Source organism: Motacilla alba, chromosome 3, assembly GCF_015832195.1.
Source record: "Motacilla alba alba isolate MOTALB_02 chromosome 3, Motacilla_alba_V1.0_pri, whole genome shotgun sequence".
In the NCBI taxonomy this organism is placed as follows: Eukaryota; Metazoa; Chordata; class Aves; order Passeriformes; family Motacillidae; genus Motacilla; species Motacilla alba.
Window position 1 is genome coordinate 59,354,867 of NC_052018.1, and position 20,880 is coordinate 59,375,746.

The 20,880-nt window shown below is 40.4% G+C and overlaps 1 protein-coding gene across 1 annotated transcript in view; it reads right to left on the reverse strand.

The window, feature by feature from the left end:
- CNKSR3 (CNKSR family member 3) overlaps positions 1 to 20,880 on the reverse strand; it is a 54,968-nt gene that overhangs the window by 2,603 nt on the left and 31,485 nt on the right. The window contains exons 3-12 of the mRNA XM_038130483.1: positions 16,571 to 16,773; positions 15,291 to 15,378; positions 12,725 to 12,766; positions 10,750 to 10,869; positions 8,947 to 9,006; positions 6,078 to 6,146; positions 5,219 to 5,365; positions 3,553 to 3,677; positions 910 to 1,118; positions 344 to 433 (exon numbers count right to left, since the gene is read on the reverse strand). Coding sequence (XP_037986411.1) covers positions 344 to 433; positions 910 to 1,118; positions 3,553 to 3,677; positions 5,219 to 5,365; positions 6,078 to 6,146; positions 8,947 to 9,006; positions 10,750 to 10,869; positions 12,725 to 12,766; positions 15,291 to 15,378; positions 16,571 to 16,773 — 1,153 coding nt within the window. The remainder of the gene's footprint in view (positions 1 to 343; positions 434 to 909; positions 1,119 to 3,552; positions 3,678 to 5,218; positions 5,366 to 6,077; positions 6,147 to 8,946; positions 9,007 to 10,749; positions 10,870 to 12,724; positions 12,767 to 15,290; positions 15,379 to 16,570; positions 16,774 to 20,880) is intronic.

The window sequence follows — 20,880 nt, forward strand, 5'->3', positions numbered from 1 at the left end:
GATCAATATTAAACACAGTAGGAAAGGGAAAGGGCTGCGTGCAAGAGCAAAATGGTAAACCTGTGCTACCAAGTCACAAGTACAGATCTGCCCGAGTCATTCTAGCTAACTTTTAATACTCACTAAACTCTGAGGCAGAAGATTTGAGTCCCATCACTGAATAGCCCCAGAAATTTCACAGTTACCATCTGGCATTTCTGCCAAACCCAACAATGGTCACCTTGCATCAGTTCAGCAATATGCAAACCATAATCCTCCATTCCTAATTTAAACACTTTCATGTAGCTCACCCCAAGGAAATTTTGGAGAGGAACAGAATGAGGGATAAAACCTAAAACCTTGCCTTTTCTTCCTGATCCTCGTGGCCTAGAGAAGGGTTCTGCAGCTGCTATCCAGCTTCCATCAGCAGGCATTGACAAAGGACGAGGTTTTCCTAGAGACAACATAGAATGTTATGAGGAGTTACAAAAAGTTGAGAAAACCAATTTTTAAATTTTTGCTTTTCCCAGTTAAACAAAGGAGAGATAAGCAATAAGGAGTTCAAACTGCAGAAAAAAAGAATATCTGAAGATACTTCTACTGGTGACATATAAGAAATAAGTGTGCTGAGATTAAACAGCTGCCCTATTGCTCATTTAGAGCAGGAGAGGACATAATGTACCAAATGGACATAATGGACCAAATCACATGTGGAAATGGTGTTCTGTAGCAGCAGACCCCAGCTGAATGACATTCATTAGAGAAATAACAGCGTTTAAGAGAAACTATTTCAGATGTAGAATTTCAGATTCACAATTTGTACAAATGGCCTTAATATCAATCAAGTCCGACAAGTTTTCTAGGACAAATCATTTCAGACTGATCCAAGCCCTTATCACAACAGTGATAACAAGAGAGAAATGAACTCACCGTAGGACTGTGTTTTTTCTCTCATCTTGGCTGGTAGGACATTTACTTCCATGGGATACCCAGGCAGCTGATCTGAATCAGCAATCGTGAACCTCCGCCTCCGGCTCTCCTGATCCAGAAAAGAATTGGGAGACTCGGCGCCCTTGGAGCCGGGTAGTGGCTGACTGCGCTTGCTGCCTCCTCCATACACAAAGCTCCCCTTTTCATCTCTGAAAGGACATGCACTGCAGTTAGCAGCTTGAAAGAGTTTAAAGCTACAGACATGAATAAGTTTGAAAGATGCTTCTAGCAGCAAGTCATGCTTGTGACAACTGGCATTGTGCTTCCATACAAGCTGGAAGAAACCCCCAAGAAAGTCAGGTGATAGAAGACTTCATTATATTTAACAATGAGAAAAGAAAGCTACCCTCCTCATGCTAGCTCACTCTTAACAAGCCAGTGATTCAACACACTGACAAATTTAGAGGCTCCACTCCTGCAAAAGATTTTGATAAATGAGACCTTCCTGTCCTGAGGGCATCAAAGCCCCTGATTCACCACCTGCTCAAGTACATAGGTGTGACTCGGGAGTGCTACATAAATTTATCCATCTCTGTATGGGTAACACCTATTACCTCCATCTGAGTGTCTCTGCCTTTCAGTCATTACAGGAGTCCAATACCTGTCACTGAACATTTACCACCTTCTCTCCCCCTCCTTGAGAGTTGCAGTAACAGATTCATAGTGTGTGTATGTGTGTGTGCATATATATATATATATATATATATATATATACACATATATGATTTTGATTAAATTCTGCAAGTACTTTTGGAAGAGAAGCTACCCTTTAAGTTAAGATTTGCCTGGAGGTTTTTTCCCTTTCTACATGTTACAATCTTATTGCTTGAAGCAACCATTAGCCAAGTCAGGCATAAAAACACATAGCTGACTGCCTAAGCACACATATACCCTAGCGCTCATAGCAGCCCCTGGACAGCACACCCCACTTGTCCAGCTCTCCAGCAAGAACAATGCTACAGCTCAGTGAATAGGAAGCAGCTATTTATAGAGATGCAGAGACCAAAAATTGCACTCAAGTGTTACATCAGAAATGTATGTACATGGAGAGCTCTCCTACACCACCACCATGTGGAGACTGTGCCATAGGGAGGGAAACCAAACACTGCCCTCTGACTCCCAGTGTGGAGCAGAGGAGATTCGTGTCAGGAAGGGAAGAGAACAGGAGGATGGGGGGGGGGAAAAAAAGCAGCCATCACACAAATGCACCACAATTTAAAGAGAAAAGCAAAACATGCAGAGGTCAAAATAAAAGACTAAACAGAAGGCAAAAGAATTATCCTTTCTCTTCTTCCTGCCTGCCATAGCTTCTCACATTTGCTTTCTTTAAAAGTCAAAGTCAAGATGCCTTTCCCTTTCTACCCGTAATCCAGGACAAGTTTTACATCTCGTATTGTGATTTCTGTCCTTTTCAACAGGGATTCAGGTCTAAAGGCATTTGAAGCTTGATATAATTTTGTGTCTCTTTAGGAAAGATAAATAAATTGAGCACATGGACATAATTCACCAATGTGCTTGAGATATTTAATGATTTGAAGAAACAACTAAGGCATTCATCGGCTAAATCTATATGATTGTTATTGTGCCAAAAGATTTAAAGATTTGAGGGTTTTTTAATAAGAACTGAGCATGTGTAACCATAAAAACAAGGCATGAGCAGGTCAAGGTGGGTCCAACTTCAGTAAAGAGACCCCACCTCATCAAGCCCCCCCACCCTCCCCCAGTCCTGCCCCAAAAACTGCAGTAATACCACCTCTGTCTCTGTATCAGCCCTTATGTGGCAGGAGGCAAGTGCCCTCCCACAAGGCTTGCAGCAAAAGGTCACAGTTTCTGTGCTGGGCTACCTACACATAACCTAAAATGTCAGGGAAGGCCAGGAAGCATGCCTGCCTTTCACATCTTGCCTGGAAACACTTTTTTCCATCACATTCCCAAATCAGCTGGCAGGGTTCTGGCATGAGTCAACATGGACTTGAGAAGAAACAACAGTCAGCCTTACCATACACACCACTCCCCCTCCCGCTGTGTATACAGGTCTGCATTTTTATAGCTTACACCACAGGTAAAAAAAAATAAGACTTGATGTATTGCCTCTCCCTTCCCTTCAGTGGGAACATATTGTTTTAAACAACTTGCAAGTTTAAAAATTTAATGTGATAGGCATCATTTAACGTGACATTCTTTTCTATCCTAACTCCCACAACAGTTACTCAACTTGCTAAAAAAGAAAAAAATCCAACAGTGAAAAATGTTAGGGACAAAAATTGCTGTGTGCAGTTGGATTTAAACAGTGTCAGAAACATAACTCCACAACAAAACCAGAGATGACATCGGTGTCATGTTCTGGAAACAACTCTGCTCTCTGTGGCACACAATCTTACAGTAATAAAATCTGTTACAATCCTGGTAGTATACACATTTAAGCACAAGTTCAAGCAATCCAGCTTATTTAGGCAGCTAGAAGAAACTTTGAGATTTGCAGTTTACTCAAGCTAATCTGCACAGAGCTCTAACAGCAAGGCATCTCAGGAAGAAGTGCAATGAAGGAGGTTTCTGTTGAGTGATGCAGGTTTGTTTGCATACCGAGGAGAATATGGAACAGCTGGTGGAGGGGGTATGTACAGATCCAAAATGGCTGGCTTCTCCTTCTTCAGTGAGGTATCCACGGTGCTTTCTGGTGACTGAGTTGAAACTGGTGGAGGACTGGTCTGAAATGTTAAACAGCTATCAAACATCTGAACATTCATTTATCATTCACAAAAAGATAATTTAATAATCAATAGCATCATTTTCATCCCCTAGTGAACTACTATCTCTGTGATATATGGACACTTCGAAAACTCTTAGAGTCCACATTTTCCTCCACCCCCAGTCTTGGCTAGCTTTACAGGCCCTCCCACAGAAGTCCTATCATGGGCAATGCTTTGCTCAAGAATATTTCACTCTTTCCAGTTCTATTTTTCATATAAATTCCACAGACAAAAAAAGCAACTGAGACAAAACCCCTCTTCTATATTTAGATGCTTTAAGAGAATGCAATTTGTTTAATACAGATATGATTAGCAAGCCTTGTGAAGCTGCATTATGCTACCTTTACTCCATACACTCCAATGCCTGGGGCACAGACAGGAATATAGTAAAGTTCACCATAGATTGGATCAATGGATATAAGGGCCAGGGAAGCAAACTAAAAATAGATTTGGTATTGCTCATCTTTGTGCCTCACTTCTATATATTCTCAGCATCTTTCTACGTTCCTGTCTGCCTACAGGAGAGAAAAGGTCTCAAAGACCTTTCTTCTCCAATCACTCCCTCCCCCAAAGAAACACTGCTGGGCATAGCCTATAAGCCAGCCCACCTCAGCTCTTCACACTGGTAGTATATGTCAGGCACGATGCCACAAAAACAGGACACATGCATTGATGAAAGGGAGGATTAACAAGTAGTCAAGTATGCATCTTGTACCCATTTTGAGAGAAATCTGCCTTCATAGAGAATTGTGATAGCCACCAGCATTTCACAGATTTAAATGGCTGCAGGGAGATCTGTATCACAACAGGAGGAGGAAGGGGAACTCTCTCTGGTTTTATTCATTTCAGATAATTAGTTTAAATTCAGTTAGGTTGCTCACTCCTGCAAGCATTAAGCCCTAAGTTTCCTAATGCAACACGCTATTCCTCAACATGGCTATTTAAGAATTACTAACATCACTTTCTCTGTCTGCTCAGTACTCAATCTGTGAACTGCCCAACAACCATATCTTATTTAAACAAGCAGTTTAAATAATTTTTTGAAAAAACACTCTTTCTCCCCCTTCACTAGACTAAAAAGAGGACAAATATATGGAATCATCTTAAGTTATTTCATCAAAAACATATTACTGTGATAAATAGAGAAAGCATTTATTTATTGCTCCATGCTGATGAATTCCATACATATCAGCAGTTTTGCTTCAGATAAGTCCTCCCAGTGGCACACAGACTGATTAAAATATTCAGCACACCTAGCCCTTTGTGCACCAAGAGGGCATTATCTGGTAGCAAGGAAAAAGGGAAAAAAGAAAAAAAAAAGAGAAGAACACTTCCCCTTTTATCTAGGAACCATAGGAGGACAGCCATTTCACCTAACCTGCCTTGTCGTATACTCAAACATGAGTACTTTGGGGCATCATTTCTGAGATTTTTCTTTTTTCCAGCTGCAACCAAGGCATTCCCATCCTGAGATGAGAGTGGAGCTGGCAGGCTCTCACCTGCACCAAGGGTGGTTTCCAGCGCAGGTTTTTCAGTGGAGCAGGAGTGAAATGAAAAGAGCCGGTAGGACGTTTCTTAAGCAGCAGCCTAACTCCAGCAGGATTCTCTCGCAACTTTGCCACCAGATTTTTTAGTTGCCATCCAACCTGGAAGAGAACAAAGACATCTTTTATTCAGCATTTCTTTTCTGAAAGCAAACAAACAAGAAAAACCCAAATCTCCCAAGTTAGACAGCTTGTTTTGACATGAACCTAGAAGAGATAAGGGATCCAAAAAAAGCCATCTTAAGAATTAAAAAAAAAGAAAAAGAAGGAAAGCTCTTTTTTTTGCAAGGTTCTTCATTTTCTTTCCAAGTTCTCTACTTAAGCTGTAAACTAAATACTAAGATATCAAGTAGTGCTCTTTATACCTCAGTTCCAGTCCTAGAAGGACACATGGATATGCTCAAATTGACTAACACAGGGATTCACAGTGAACTACTTTTGTCATGTTTCTTTCTCACATCGAAAGGCATCGCCTAATGTGCTAAGCAAAAATGCAATCATTACATCCAGGTTCCCAGATGCAAATGATTGGACAATCTTTTGCAAATTACTGGGAAGCATTTTAAAGCTCTTTATCTGCATTTCAGTGGATTGCAACGAGACATTTTAAACAGGTCTTAAATGCAACATGAACTATGTTAATATGATGCATAAAACATTTTAACATGAAATACTGTATATTTATCTAAATATTGCAAAGAATAAAATTTGTCTTGAAAATAAAATGCTGAAAAGCCTCAAACATCAGAACTGCCTCCTGACCCCATCCATTCAGCCCCTGTGGTGCAGAGCAAGCATAAGGGAAGTTACTCACCACAGTTTGCCGATTAACCTGTATCACTTCATCACCAGCATGAATCTTCTGGGAGCGATCAGCAGGGGACTACAAAGAGGAAAACAAGAGTCATGTGCTGCAGCAGGTCTCCCTCCCATAACAACCCCCACCAATCTAAGTCATAGGTTGCATCAGCACTGCTCTTCACTACACATAATTTTCACCTCTGCTGATGACTTGAGAAATGTAAATAACTTAATCGAATTATTCATTTTTATGCTGGGGGAACTAAACAGGAAGAGAGAAGGCATAGCCTCCATCTGTTACAGGCCAAATTGTATTTAAGTCATGGGACAGTCTCCACTCTCCTTTTCCCTCCAGTTTGTACAATAGTTTTAGACAGTAATGGAAGAGGCAAGGAAGTGCTGAAGAGGATTTCTGCCCTAACCATCTTAAACAACTTTTAAACAAATGTGTATTTATGTTAAAAAATACTTTAAGACTTTGAATGTACAGAACAAAGGATCAAAACCCTTCCAATCCACAAGATAGATCCTTTGCCCTTACCCTTTTTGTTTTCCAATGTAAATAAATGCTTATGACTTTAATGTGAAACTGCCTGCCTGAATCACCAAAGTCAGCAGATAAAAATACTTGCACGGACAGGTATTTTTCAAATACCTATCTAATAATAATACACTTTAAAATACAATTTTCTTGGAACGAAACCTAAGCTCTGGGGAGCCGTTGGGAAGAAATGGATATGTCAATATTTAGATTTATCAACAGCTGGTGCAATGCACCAGTCTTTGCTGCAGTTATTAAAAACACTCTCACTGCTGTAACACACCACCTCCTACCAGCCTTGACAACACCCAAAGCACACAGACATGCTACTCTGGTGCATGTTGCACCCTGGTCACAGGACAGCAAGTCCTCCCATTCCCTCCACCCCATGAGTAACCACCAGGCAGCAGGCCAGTTCTTCCTAGTGACTCCAGAACTAACCACTGGGATTAAGGACTCCTTCTCCACCTCATCATACCTTTAGACCTCATGTAACTTTGTTATGAGAAAGCCCTGTGAGAATAAACAGTGCAACAAAGGAAGAAAACATGGGGAATTTGTGGGAGGCTTCAGCTATCATGAGTAACCCCATTTCTTCATTGTCTTCTTGCTTCCTCTGAGAGGAAATGCCTCTGTGAAAAGCTGCATATATAGGAGTCAACCAAGATCATGAAAAAATGCTGGGTCAGAGTCAAGTTTGTGAAAAACAAAGCTCCTTTCAAGCTGTCCTTTGGGTGATCAACAGCTCATCTGAGGGAGGGTGGGGGACCCTTGCACAGAGAACTCCTGCAGCAAGTGACAGGTCACAGCACTGGGATCACATTGTGAGAATAGAGGAAAGAGCAGAGTTTAGCTGTAGGCAAACATGACATGCAAAGTGTCACGTAGGATGGCATAACTCAAGGATCCTCTTGGCTGACTCATACCAAATGGACTTCCCCAGTTCTTCTATTGTTCAATTTAGGGAAGCAGTTCCATTGCATTCCCATACTGGGATAGCTCCTGGGGATAGCTACTAAAATACCATGCCAAATCTAGCAAGAAAATTGAGCTAAGATCCAGCCTGGGTCATTTAAATGATACCACACCACCATAAAGCCATCAGCTGCTCGCAGATCTCTCAGTCGCTTGTCAAGTTCTGTTGCTCCAAAGGAAGGAGTTTCCCCCAAGGAAGGAGTTTCCCCAAAGGAAGAACCAGTGTTGATAACAAAAAGCAGACACTTAGGTCAACACTGAAAGCTACAGAAGGAATACAGACCCAAGACCTACATGCAGAAGCAGCTTGTTAGCAGTCAATATTACATTCTTTTGCATTTATCATATGTTAAAATTGCTGCAGAAGTGGACATGGTCTCTGTGGCAGGCCCTATAGAGAGTTATGCCAGGACAATAGCATCAAAGCTATAGAAGCTTACACTCTGCACTCAGAACTGCAAGCACAGATTTCCACACTTTCCTGCCTGGTCCCCGGAACAATTAGAACCACTGGTTCTTTCCTATTCACAAAAAAAAAAAAAAAAAAAAAACCAACAAAACAGAACAAACAAAATAAATAAATAAAAAAAAACCAAAAAAAAAAAAAAAACAAAAACAAAAAAACAAACAAACAAACAAAAAAAAGCAGCATTGCTGCAAAAGCCAAGTTTCTCTGCTCTTTTTTTTCTTTGTCACTGTTCCCGGACAGTAGTAGCCTGTTGGAAAACACCACAGCATCACCTGCCAGCCTCAGCTGCTGGCTAGAGGTCCACTCCTTCAAGGGCTGCCCAGAAGCCTTCAATAACTTCGCAGTTGCAAAGGACTCAGTGTACAAATAAAACAAGGAACCACCTGCAGTAAAAAACTAATTCCCTCTCTTGCCAACTACTTCCTTACAGCTGACTACTCCTAAAGTCTTACTTGTTCACAGTCACTTTATTCTGCAAGGTAATTTTGTCATGGGACAGCTCATTGATTTAATTACTCATTACTGAATTTAGCACACTACCACCTAAATGCTCCCATTAGGGGAGATTGCCTTTGCCAGTGGAGGCCAAATACACCCAAGACTTGGTTTAGCAAGATACCATAAGAGCTCAGAACAGCAGATTCAGTGACTTATTAAAGCAATTACTTTAATGCCAAGCATTTGAACTAATTTGTGTACTTGCAGAAACTGGTTTAATCAGACTAACAGTGAAACATGCAGGCACAAAATATTTACAAACTGTGGATAAACAAATGATGGATCATGCAGTACTCAAAGCAGTAATGCCATGCAAGTCATGTCTAAAACAACAAAAAGTAGTAAGTCTAACTGAAATCAAAGCTGCTGTCTGAGATAACCTACATTTGCTTCACTTACGTTTTCTGTAGTTCCAGTAATTACATGCAATCCATCATAAGTTGATTTGATGTACATTCCCTAAATATAAGGAAAAAATTAAAAACAAGTTTAAAGGCAAAACAAACCACATAACTTATCTGATTAAAACACTGTTGGCAACAGACTCAAAACATTGTTAAAACCAGTTAACAATTTGTATATTCTCCCTAAAAAAGTGTATAGTCTAATATTACAACACTCTAAACTTCTTCACAGATCACTTTTAGAGTAATTTATTAATATTTATAATGACTTAAAACACCTAGTGTATGGAATAAGATTTAGAAACACTCTCTGGTTCGTAATACCAAACACTGCTGATTTTTCTGCCTTGTCAGACTTTGGCCTTGAACAGAACTTTATTTCCTTACTATCCAGCCTGCTTTAGAGAATTACAACTTTTTACTAGGTGGCCACCAGTTCTCTCCAAACAGAGCAGACCCACACAGGTGGGCTGCAAGTATTGCTGACACATTCTTTTACTGCTTCTCTTGGTAAGTCAATACACAGACAGCCTCATAACCACAATGCTTACATAAGCACTAAAGTTCCAGCAGAGTATTTGTGGCTCTGTATGCTAATGCTGAGTGTGAACACAAGGACAAACTTGATGAAGTGTGTGTTGACTATAAGAGCACCAAATTAAAAATCATGAACAGGCTATTAACTAATAATTACATAGATTTCCCACAAGAGGTGACCAGCACATGGATTTCATCATTTATGAACAAATACATAACTACTTTTCCTTTCTACATCTGTTGTTAGAAACACTGACACTGAGAAGTACAGAACTGGATATTACTCAGGAGCTGAAAGGAGCTTAGCTGCCTGAAGTCACCACACTTACTTTAAAAATTGGTGGAAAATTAGATGATCTTTTTGACCCTTCCTCTCCAGTCAATTCCCTGTCTGTTTTCCTGTCAGTATCCAATTGGGTGCACCCACCTCCTTGTTTCTTGTTTAGGCCAAGCTAGACTGAGACTCTGCTTCGATGTAGCTTGTGTACTAACAAAGAGATTCTCATAATTTCAAAAATGCATGACTGATTCAGTCAAATCCACTGGTCTAGGTAAAACTAGTAAGACTGTGCAGCTTTCTCTAAAAATGTTCATTTCTCCTGCCTTCAGGGCTAGGAGTGAATACAAATGCACATAGCAATTTAAATTCCCTCCAGCTCATTCTAACACATCTGTTCCCTACACAGAAAATCCACCATTCAAATTAAGTTTCTCATAACCAGCACTCAGCTAAGCAGAATCCATTGAATGAACAAGAGTCAGTAATAAGACATGGCCACCAAACAGTTAAAAAACTCTCATTTTCCTGCTAACAGCAAACCTCCAAAATTCTCCCATTCATCTCTATCTTGCTATAAACATACATAAAAAAGCATCTTTCAAAACACAAACATCATTTCTCCCTCCCCCTCTCCCAGCCTCCTTAGGAAAAAAAGTGGTTATGGTAACTTGAAAAAATAAAACTAGCTTCACAAGCATTTGTAAATTCTCCAATATCCTGGTTAACACACAAACCTTCAACAATTTAGAATCAGAAATTACATTTGGGATCAAGCCTATTAATGTGCATCTCTGTCCCTGGCAGCCACTCTAGCACACCACTTGACAACTGACTTTTAGGGTTCCTTCTTGTGCCTCTTTCTTTTCCCCATAGGTTACTATTGGTTTTGAAATACCTTATTATATATACACACTTGCATTGGCTCACAGGGCTACCTATTAAATACTGGGAACATCAGGACACTCCAGCATTGCTTCTTACCAAGCCTTCCCCAGGTTTAATGTTGGTTAAATGGACCTCCTCCAGACAGGCACACTGGCTCATCAGTGGGTCTGTAGTTGATCGGATGGCTTTATCACAAATGCCATTTAGAGTCTTGGCCTGCAATGAGAACACACAAAAAACAGTTAAGAAAATTTTCTCCTGGCTTCTTGCTCTTTTAGATTTCAAAAGATATAAAGGAAATGAGTTCTAAAATCACCAAAATAGAAGATTCATTTGTATAGATCATGTTTATATCCTTATTGTAACACAGAAACAACCTGTTTCCATTAGTGCCACCTTACCATCACTAACAGATGCTGACACAGCCTCTGTCTGAAAAAATAAACACACAAAATATAACAAAAAATTGGGTTTGGGGTTTGTTTGCTTTAACCAAAATAGAACTCATTAAAATATTGAAACATTTTGATGATTCTTTGTGGGAACAATTCACAGGTTTTCATGTTGTTCTGTACTTCTGCTATAAGAATACAACTGGCCACGTGTCACGAAAAGCAATGTACTGGCCATTGATATATCGGCACAAAACCTTACAGTGTAGGGTAGGATCATCCAGCACTTAAGTGCTTCTGCAGTACTTCTCTCCATTGTGCCTCTGAACTGACCTCTTTTGGAATGCTTACACAGGCAAGGTTCATATTCCCTTTTGACCAAAACATAACTGCTCCTAAGCCAACATTATAAATAAAGGCCAATTCTGACCTTGGCATGTGTGTCAGTAAAGTTGGAGGCAGAATGGCTTTGCCTTGCAGTACATGTAACTATCAGAACGTCTAATTAAACATGAAAAAAGAAGAAAAAAAAAGTCAAAAAATCTGTGCCCTCTCTACACTCACAAATTTCATTATATCCCTATGTGTTTTCTGCTTTTACATCAACTGAAGCAAGGCTGACACTCAAAGTAGGTTGCAAAATCTTAAAGGAAAGGGCACAGAAGATTAGTACACAGTACAGTAGTTAGCTATAAACAGTTTGGGAATCTGCAAGGTAAGTCACCTTTCACAAGGGGCTTGAATGCTTCAGTCAAATTAGACACGTGTAACAGAATAGGAGGGAGCTGTGTCATAGGAAGACATTGGTTTGGATTACAATGGTCCCTGGAAACAATAGCTCCAACGTTTTCTGTTTCATTTTACGTCAGATTTATAGAGCAGCAATGAAATAAATCAAAACAATGTTTAAGTGTGAATGCAAGGAACTGCTCAAACAAGGGAATTCCAAACAACAATACCTACTTCCAGTGTGGGTGTGCACAAATGGAAAAAGAAAGATGCAGAGAACTCCCTTTTACATGGTCTCATTATTTACGAACAAAATTATTTTTAGTTTTTGTGCTACTAAATTCCTAAGCATCTATGAGCTACCGGAAGGCCTTATCAAAGAGCACAGCCTGGTTCATGTCAAAAGCAGGAAGCGATGATTAACTGTTACAAAATATAAAAAGCATTCCATTACACTCTGCATTTGATCACAAGACTGCTTCAAACAGCCCCAGAAACTCAAGCTCAAGTACAGAGACAGAGCTTCATTTCTGTGGCAGGGCAGTTCTTTTACATGAAGAAGCACAATAAGGCAGAGCTTCTGCTTATTAAGGTGCTAAATGCACTTCACAGGCATAATTGGTTTATTTAGCCTGTGATAATTTTACAGGACTAGTTCTCCCTTGAAAATTTGAGGTTAAATTCTCCTGGAAATATAGCTGTGTAATGAAACTTGAAGGGATACTTGACTACATGCTACCACTGCACACTATCCATCTGCTGAAATTTCAGTGATTTCCTCTACATGAAAGAACATTCACAAAACAAGTCACAGTAGTGTTTACTTGCATGATATGTTTGTGCATTTGGGACTGAAAAGCTGTTGTCAATACAGTCAGCACAGAAGTAACCAAATTCACAAAATGAATGTGAATGCAGACAGCTGAGTTTCAACAGAAACATAAACTTACCACGGTCTGGACTTTATCTTCCATGTCAGCCACAGTGCAATCCTAAAAATAAAACAAGAACAAAACCCCTACATTAACCAATAAACATGGAAACAAATCATCTCTGAAAACTCTACAAAACATTCATTTTAACCTCAAATAGAAATAGAGTTATTCATGCTGCAGGGATTAGTCAGATTAGTTTCACCCAGTAGGGCTCAAAAGGACTATTAAGCAACTATTTTCTGGCCCTGGCAGAGAGCAATAATAAACCTTGAAAACTAAGAGAATGTAGGATTCAATTACAGCAGCTGACTTTTCTAGAAAAGCAGAACCTTGCACAATTAAATCAGACTCTCAGAAGGCCAGGCAGATGTGTTTGCCTTACAATGATAAACCCCAACTCAGGTACTCCTCTGCTCCAGGCATCAAAATGGATCTAAAGCATACTGTTAAAAATAGAAGGGAAAGTGATTTTCTAAAATACATGCTATCAATGACATTCCTGAAGGGCAGAGGACTGCATACAAGGCATTATTTGCATAGTCCAGGTATAAAAGTCTGTAAGCTGAAACAAGTTAATGTAAAAATCTACAGAAGTCATCACTGTTTTCTGCAAGAAGTGCTGAACTGGAGAATGATATTATTCTCAGATTAAAAAGTTAAAACAGCACATAAATAATAGACCAAGATTTACAATATCTACAAGGAGAAAACCCCCAAGCATTTTAATAGGCTTAAGGAGGAGTCATGTTGGAGAAGTTCATGGAGGACTTTCCCCTGCTTTTCTCTGCAAAACTACATCTGCACAAATCAATAGCAATCAATCTATCATCACACAGCCAAAATGCTCAATATGGCAAAGTCCTTCTGCTCCCACTCATTTCTGTTTACACTGTTTATTATTTCAGCCCTAAAGTTTGACATGGAACTTTAGGTGGAGTAAAATCCTGTCCTTGAATCTATATAGCTATCATCAAAGGCAACTAGAATCTTCTTGTATTCCTGCCTTCCTTTATTATGATATGCTTTTATGCGTCATTTATGATTATACAGAGCAGCATTGGTTCCACGAGAGCCACTCTGGGCTCTTCACCATTAGAACTGACCAACTGTTTCTGTAGTCTATGTCTTAAGAAATACTTTTGAAATCTAAAAACCCTCCTAAAGATTTTTCCACTGTATCTCTTTTCCACATCAGGAGACTCCTTCAGACTATTCTAGCATATGTGCCCTGTCCCAGGATAAAACCATGTTGGTTGGCTCTTCCCCCATTAATGCTTTTCTCATATGCACCAACCCCATCTTTTATTATAGTTCGTATCAAATTGGCAGAGAAGTAGTCTGACATTTTTAAAAGGCCAGGGTTGCTGTTCACAACTTCCATTCCCCTGCCATCAAAGGCTAACCTAACAGAAAGATTAGACACCCTTTTTCGCAGCTTTATTTATACGTTCAGCAATCTCCTGTCTCAGTTCCTGTAGCACTCTTGGGTGAACACCGCCTGCTGCTAGAAACACGAGCTGTTCCACTGCACAATCTGCACATCTGTAGCTGTAAATCACTGAGTTTGTGTGATTGCACACGGAGCACTCCAGCAAGAAGGGCATTGAGCAGCAGGCACGTGCACCTTGGGGTACCCAGACACCATCCTTTCACAATGACAACTGACATCACTGGGTGGCATCACAGCTTGACAACTCAGGATGTTCCTGTTCTTTGACATCATCCCTTCATCATGGGGAGGGAATCACCCATGTCACAGGACATGGTCCTCCAGAATTCAAACATTATAAGGGCATAGAATTATGGTTAAGAGAAAGTTCGGCAGTCACTGAAGTGTGCACACAGTGCTTCACAGCCACAACAGTGTCACGCTCTCACAACAGGCTCAAAAACAGGCAGCATTATTCAAAGAGCAAAATTATGTCAACTGCCAAGATAGCCATGGCTGCTACATGTCCTTTCAGATATTATTTAAACAAGCACTCATCATACAGCTGGTAAATTAAAGTTTTGAAAAATATTCTTGTCTTGCAATAGTGGCAGAAACAGTCTGGCTAGTGGGATCTGTATCATAAAGGTGGCAGCTCCTTCCATTGCATGCAGCATTTCCCATTTGATGGCTAAAACATCCTGCATGGGACAAGATCTATGGAGTCTGCACACATAGGTACAAAAACCAATGGAGCCATATTTTTGTTTAGAGTTAGCACTAATAACTGTTTTTCAACATACTGCTTGGAATGTGAAAATCTTAAAATGCAAATCAACTATTTCAAAGACTAACCTCTTTCCAGTAAAGCTCAAGAAAATAAGAGTAGCCTTTAAGCTGCAGTCACTTAAGACACAGCCAGCAATACCAAAATTGATAATTAAATTAAAAGGCAGGAGAAACAACAAAAAACCCCACAACTCAGAAACACAGACAACTGAAACTGACCTTCATGGATGTTCAAAGTTAAAAGGAAGCTCTCATTCCCAGAACTGCCTTTCATTGGCACTCAGCACAAAGCAATCACATTACTTCCCCAACACCTCCTTTCCTTCCCTTTTGGAAAGCAGAGAGGAAAAGAAATCAGCTGACCTTTTGAACAGTAGTAGTGAGGTCCAAGCAGAGCTGAATGATTCTGTTCTTCATTGATGAAAAGTCAGCAATACCTGTAAATGGGGTCCTACAACAAGAGAAAATTCCCCTTAGATTGGAGGCACTAGCCTTCTCCCATCCTACCTTACCAGTGAGGAAGAGCATATGAGAGTAAGTGCTGCATCTCTGACATTGACACAGGTGTGAGGATAGTTTTTACAATGTAAATATTCCTGACTCCACTCTTGCCCCAAAACTGGGAATTTTCTAGCCCTGTCCTTGGGTTTACCAGTGAGAAAACCTCCAACTTTCAGACCAGACGAGGAAAAAACAGTTCTCTAAAAGAAGAAAAATAGACTTTCACATTTTATACACAGGGGTGCAGTGAGACTTAAGAGAAGAATCATTACAGGTATGGCAGATTTAGGACCTGAAGAGCCCTACCTCTGACCTTTCATACAGTTGCAAAACCTAGGAGAGGGGTTGAGAAATAACCATAGCAGGTCTGGAAATGGACATGCCAGCAATTTTGATGACTGTGAGTTACAGAAAAAAAAATTGGGGTGAGCTGCCAGCAACAGAGTGAGATGAGAGGCACGAAGTGTTAACATCGCTGCCTGGACACAGATCAAGTCCTTACTTGAGAGCATGATAAAGGATAAAAGTGCACCTTGTTGCCAGTCCCTGTGCAGTTATTCTCCTAACTCTCCTTCTCAGGCAAGCTAGCAAGGGCTTTGAGAATTTGTGTTCATCTCTTATCATGGACTGCACCCCTGCCAGCACCTGACCTGCTGCAGCTGTAACAAAATAACTTCAGCTCTTTCCAGGCCAAAAAAAAAAAAAAAAAATTAAATAAGGAAAAAAAAAAAAGGAGAAAATGAAACAGCAGAAGGATACTCTCTCCTACTGCTCAGTTTTCAAATCACATAGCTAAGGCCATGATTTCAGCAGAACATTTAAAAAATCTTTCAGGAAGGGATCTGCCAATGACAAGTAATTTAGAAACTGGGAAAACCATGTGTATGAGAAACTGACCTAAAAGGGAACACTCTTATAAATACCAGTTTGAATGCAACATTAACAGTTTATTGCTTTTAGCAAGAATGGAAGTGCAAGAATAGATACCCTAGGTTAAATTTATCTACTAGAGGTCTTCTAGCAACACCAAAAAAAGGGGTTAGTGACATCAAGGTCTTTACACCCACGCATCTAGGAAAGGCCCTACAAAGAGAAGCAATTCATTAGTGCAGCTAATTAAAATATAACTGTTTCATTCTTACCTGTCCAACCACGCAAGCAAGGCTTTAGCAGCACCAATAAGCTCGACGACAGAAGTAAGGAATTCATTGGGGGGCTTGCGAGAGGTGTTTCCATCATAATTTGAACTTTTCCTGCGGCTGCTGATGTAGTTTTGCAGATTGTTGGACGACCCGCGCAGCTTGAGAACCAGGTTCTTCATATTGTCTGTTTCAAGGCCATAGTTCTGCAAGGAACATTATGAAGCTTGATAAATATCCTTGTTGAGTTCTCCTATTTATTATAAAACAAGTTAAAAGCTCACAGGGGATGAAAAGTCTTGATGATTTGCACAACTTTCTCATGGTTTTTGGCAAAAATGCCTTCAAAGATTTGTTCTGCACTGTAGCCAGTAAAAAATACTTTTGTGGGTGCCAAACCTCAGTTGCTGTCATTAATGAGATTTAAGGACACTTTTTAATCAGAATCAAGTCCCAATGTCCTAATAAGTATAATTTACTAGATAATTACTGGATTGTGTTGGTTTTCTTTGTGTTAAAGAAGAGCAAGCATTTTGTTTTTCTTAAAACATTTTCTATCCTGTGGTAAATAAACACTGAAATAACATTTCATTCACAACTAAAGATAAGTTAAATCTGGTAAGAGATTAAAACACCAACAGGAAGCAAATGCAGTTTTGCAATCAAAGGCTTAAATAAATATTTGAATCACCAGTTTTCAGTAACTGTGCTCCTCGACTACAGCAGTGCACTTATTTTCAAGTTTGAGGACAGTATTAACATCATACATGGTAATTAAACCTATTTTTAGACATCAAATTTTTCATTCATTTACAAAACCTAAAAAAATCTGAGAGCTTTACCTACAACTTCAACTTTATAGATTCAAATTCCTACTTTTCTTAAGAAGAAAAACAAAAGAATCCTAAACAACAACAAAAAACACTCCCACCAGAACAAAACAAACGCACAAAAATACAAGAGAGTCCTGCCCTTCACTTTTCTTTTGCTGCTGCAGATTCTTGCAACTAAACTCCAATTTCTATAGTTCAGTCAGATATACTCTCTACTCCTGCTTTCCAACTCAAAAACCTAAACCAACTAAGGCAAATTTTAATTCCATTTAATTCCTAGTTTCCAGGAGTTCCTATTACCTCCACTCAGGATCACCATCCCAGCTGAAGGGAAGCTTCAGAGTCTCAGACCAACCTCCTGGTCAGAACAGGCTCAGCTGTAAGCTCAGACCAACTTATTCAGGATTTTATCTTGTCAGGTCTTGAAAACCTCCAAGGACAGAGTGCACAACCTCTCTGGGCAGCCTGATCCACCTGGTCTGACTGTCCTCAGAGTAAGAAAATGTTTCCTCATATCCAGCCTGAACCTCTTGTTTCAACTTCTGCTTGCACAGCCCAACTCTGTCATCCTGACAACTGCTCCCCACCATGGTGGGTGCTGGGGATCCAGCTCCAGATCCAGCTGAGGCTGTTGGGCCTCCCTGGAGCCATTCCTTTCCCAGGCTGAAGAAGTCCCAGTCCCTCAGCCTCTCCTCAAGGGCAAGTACTCGAGCCCTGACCAAGCTGAGAGCACTCCACTGAGCTTGCCCTGGTTTCCCTGTACCTTTGCTGTACTTAGGGGCAGGGGGCAAATTTACACTGAGGAGTGTCAACTAAAGGGTGATAAACACTTCCCTCCCTCTCCCATTAATGCAGACCAGGATGCTGCTAGGGCACAGTGCTGGCTTGTAGCTCCATTCCCTCCAGGGTGAAGCATCTGTAAAACCTGGAATATTTCAGATTAAGTCATTTACAAAATGTAACAATCTTTGACCCAAAGAAACACACGTCCTCAGTGTACAGAGAGGTGTCAGCTACACCTTTAAAATACTACTACCTCCTATGGATAAGATCCCAGTGGGTTTAAGTTACACAAGTGCCTCCCTCCTCCACCTCAGGGCTCTTGGCAAGGAAATACCCTTAAAGTGCAGCCAGGAGTAGGGGTTGAAAGGATATGTCCAATTTTAAAAAATGCCACTGTTGCAACACCAAAGGATATCCTTAAATTTTCCAGGATTACAGAAAGGGAAAGATCTGAATTACTAAACAACTTTAAAGTACTTGCACACTGTGATGTGTGAACTTCTCACCTTTTAATTTTAACAAAAACAACAACAACAACAAAAAACCAAAACCAAACCAAAACAAAACCAAAAAAAACACCAAAAAACCCCAGCACCCCAAGAGCATTATTTGGATGCAATTCTTGCAGTTAGTTTTATCCTCCTATTAGAGGATTGAATATTAGTCTATTGTTAAAGGAATACTTTTTCACAAACAGGTCTGGATATGGGCCAGGTTCCTATGACCACAAGAAAGTAGCCACGTACCAGAAACTCATCCCTTAAAGAGTGGAATAGAGGATGCTGATCCTCTGCTTTCATAAAGGGACAGAAAACAGAAAATACTTTCTCTATGCAGAAGTACAACCTAATCACCCTGATCAGAACTTGAGAGTTTTCATGTAATTAAGTATCTCCAGATCTTTCTTTCTGTCATTCAGATGCAGAAACTCAGCCAGCCACCTGTGTGTACTTGAGATTAGAGGTGGCACCAGCATTTGAGAGGACATGTGTTGATATACCAGCTAAGATTTTGGGCTTGGCCTTAAAACATTCACATACTCCTTATCACACCTCTTTCACCTTATTTATACCATGGATGAGTCTGGTGTGACTCTTCCAGTTCAGGTAGTTTTTAAATAATTCTGTCAAGTAGTTCTCAGTTTGAGGGTGACTTCAGCAACACAGGTGCAGCCTCTAGGGATGCAGGGGCTCCAGCTCATAACTGCAACTGGTGTGCCCAACAGACTCTCAAGAGCACATCACAGCCAAGCTCTAAGTCACTGCTCTAAGCTCCCTCTTACAGCTTCCTCCAAAGGCTCCGCAGAGTGCACCTCCACTGCTAAACCAGCAGTTTGTGCTTCAGGGAAGGTCCTGACCAAGCACCACACCTACCCAGCACAACACAGAGTATGCAGCTCTTGAGTACCTGGACACCAAATTGGATAACTGTGGATCAGCCCTAATGGATGAACTGCCCCAGAAAGAGGAATCATCCCAATCCAAGCCACCTCTGCTCCACCAGTCCCCTCACTGTCTGCTCTAATACACAGAAAGCATTTTGCCCTTTCACCAGATACAGCAATGCTTTTATGCAAGCTGAAACTCTCTTGACCAGCTCTCACATCACCAACTATTCTTTCCCCTTCACTTGCAATGTCCAGTCTGTTGGGAGGGTTGGCTTGGGGATCTAAACACTACAAAGAAATCTAATCCCTTGGTTTAGTTCCCTGAAGTAGCTCACTTCAGGGTCAGGTGAGTGCAAGCACAAAGGATTACTAACCAGAGGACAGGAGGGGGTGGAGACAGCAGCTGACTTGGATTAATTTAACTTGTCATAGAACTGTAGCCCCAATCCATGACAGATAGGAATGCTGATATTGTGGCAGCACACCAAACAACCTTCACAGTGACACACACTTGAAGTGCAAAGCTTAGCAGGCTTTTCTTGAAATATTTTCACAGGACTAAGACTACAAGAGTTAACAAATTATTACTTAAGCAACCAAAAGGTTTTAGATGTTGCTTATGAACCAAAAAAAAAAAGGTTGCACTTTACTATTGCTCCCGATTTTAAACATCAAAGTTGTTTTAACCTAAACACAGGCTGAAGCCAGCGGTCAAGAGCACCTGATGTCAAACATTCCCAGGCTATTACTTATTAACCTGGGGAGCCACATGCAGGGCTGCAGGAGAGACAGCACCCACACGTGCAGGAGAGAGCACATGAGCTCACTCCTTCTAAACTCCATCACATTTAATGAGAAAAAATAATCTGACCAAATAATGGCTCAAGGTCAGGCAGCCAACAAACAAAAAAATAAAAAATTAAACAAAAAACCAAACGTGGCAACTGAAGTCAAAGGAACACAGCAGTTGTGTCAGAGCTGAACTGGGCTGATGAAGAGCTCTGCTACTGCCCAGGGACAGCATCCTCTTCCCTTTCACAGCCATGTTCACATACTGCAATGTGATGAGTTGGACATGCTGGCTGATTGAACTGAAAACCTGCTCTGGGAAAAAAATGAATAAAACCAGTTCAAATGCTTGCTCAGATGCTGACCCAACACACTGCAGGCTATATAAACATTTGAATTAACATAAGGTACTGTCACAGTCACCCATTCTTGCTCTTTTCCTTTTAACAAAAATGCATTCTAAAGAATCCTCTGGAGAAATAAATTTCCTAATAAACAACAAAAAATTTGAAGCCTCTAAA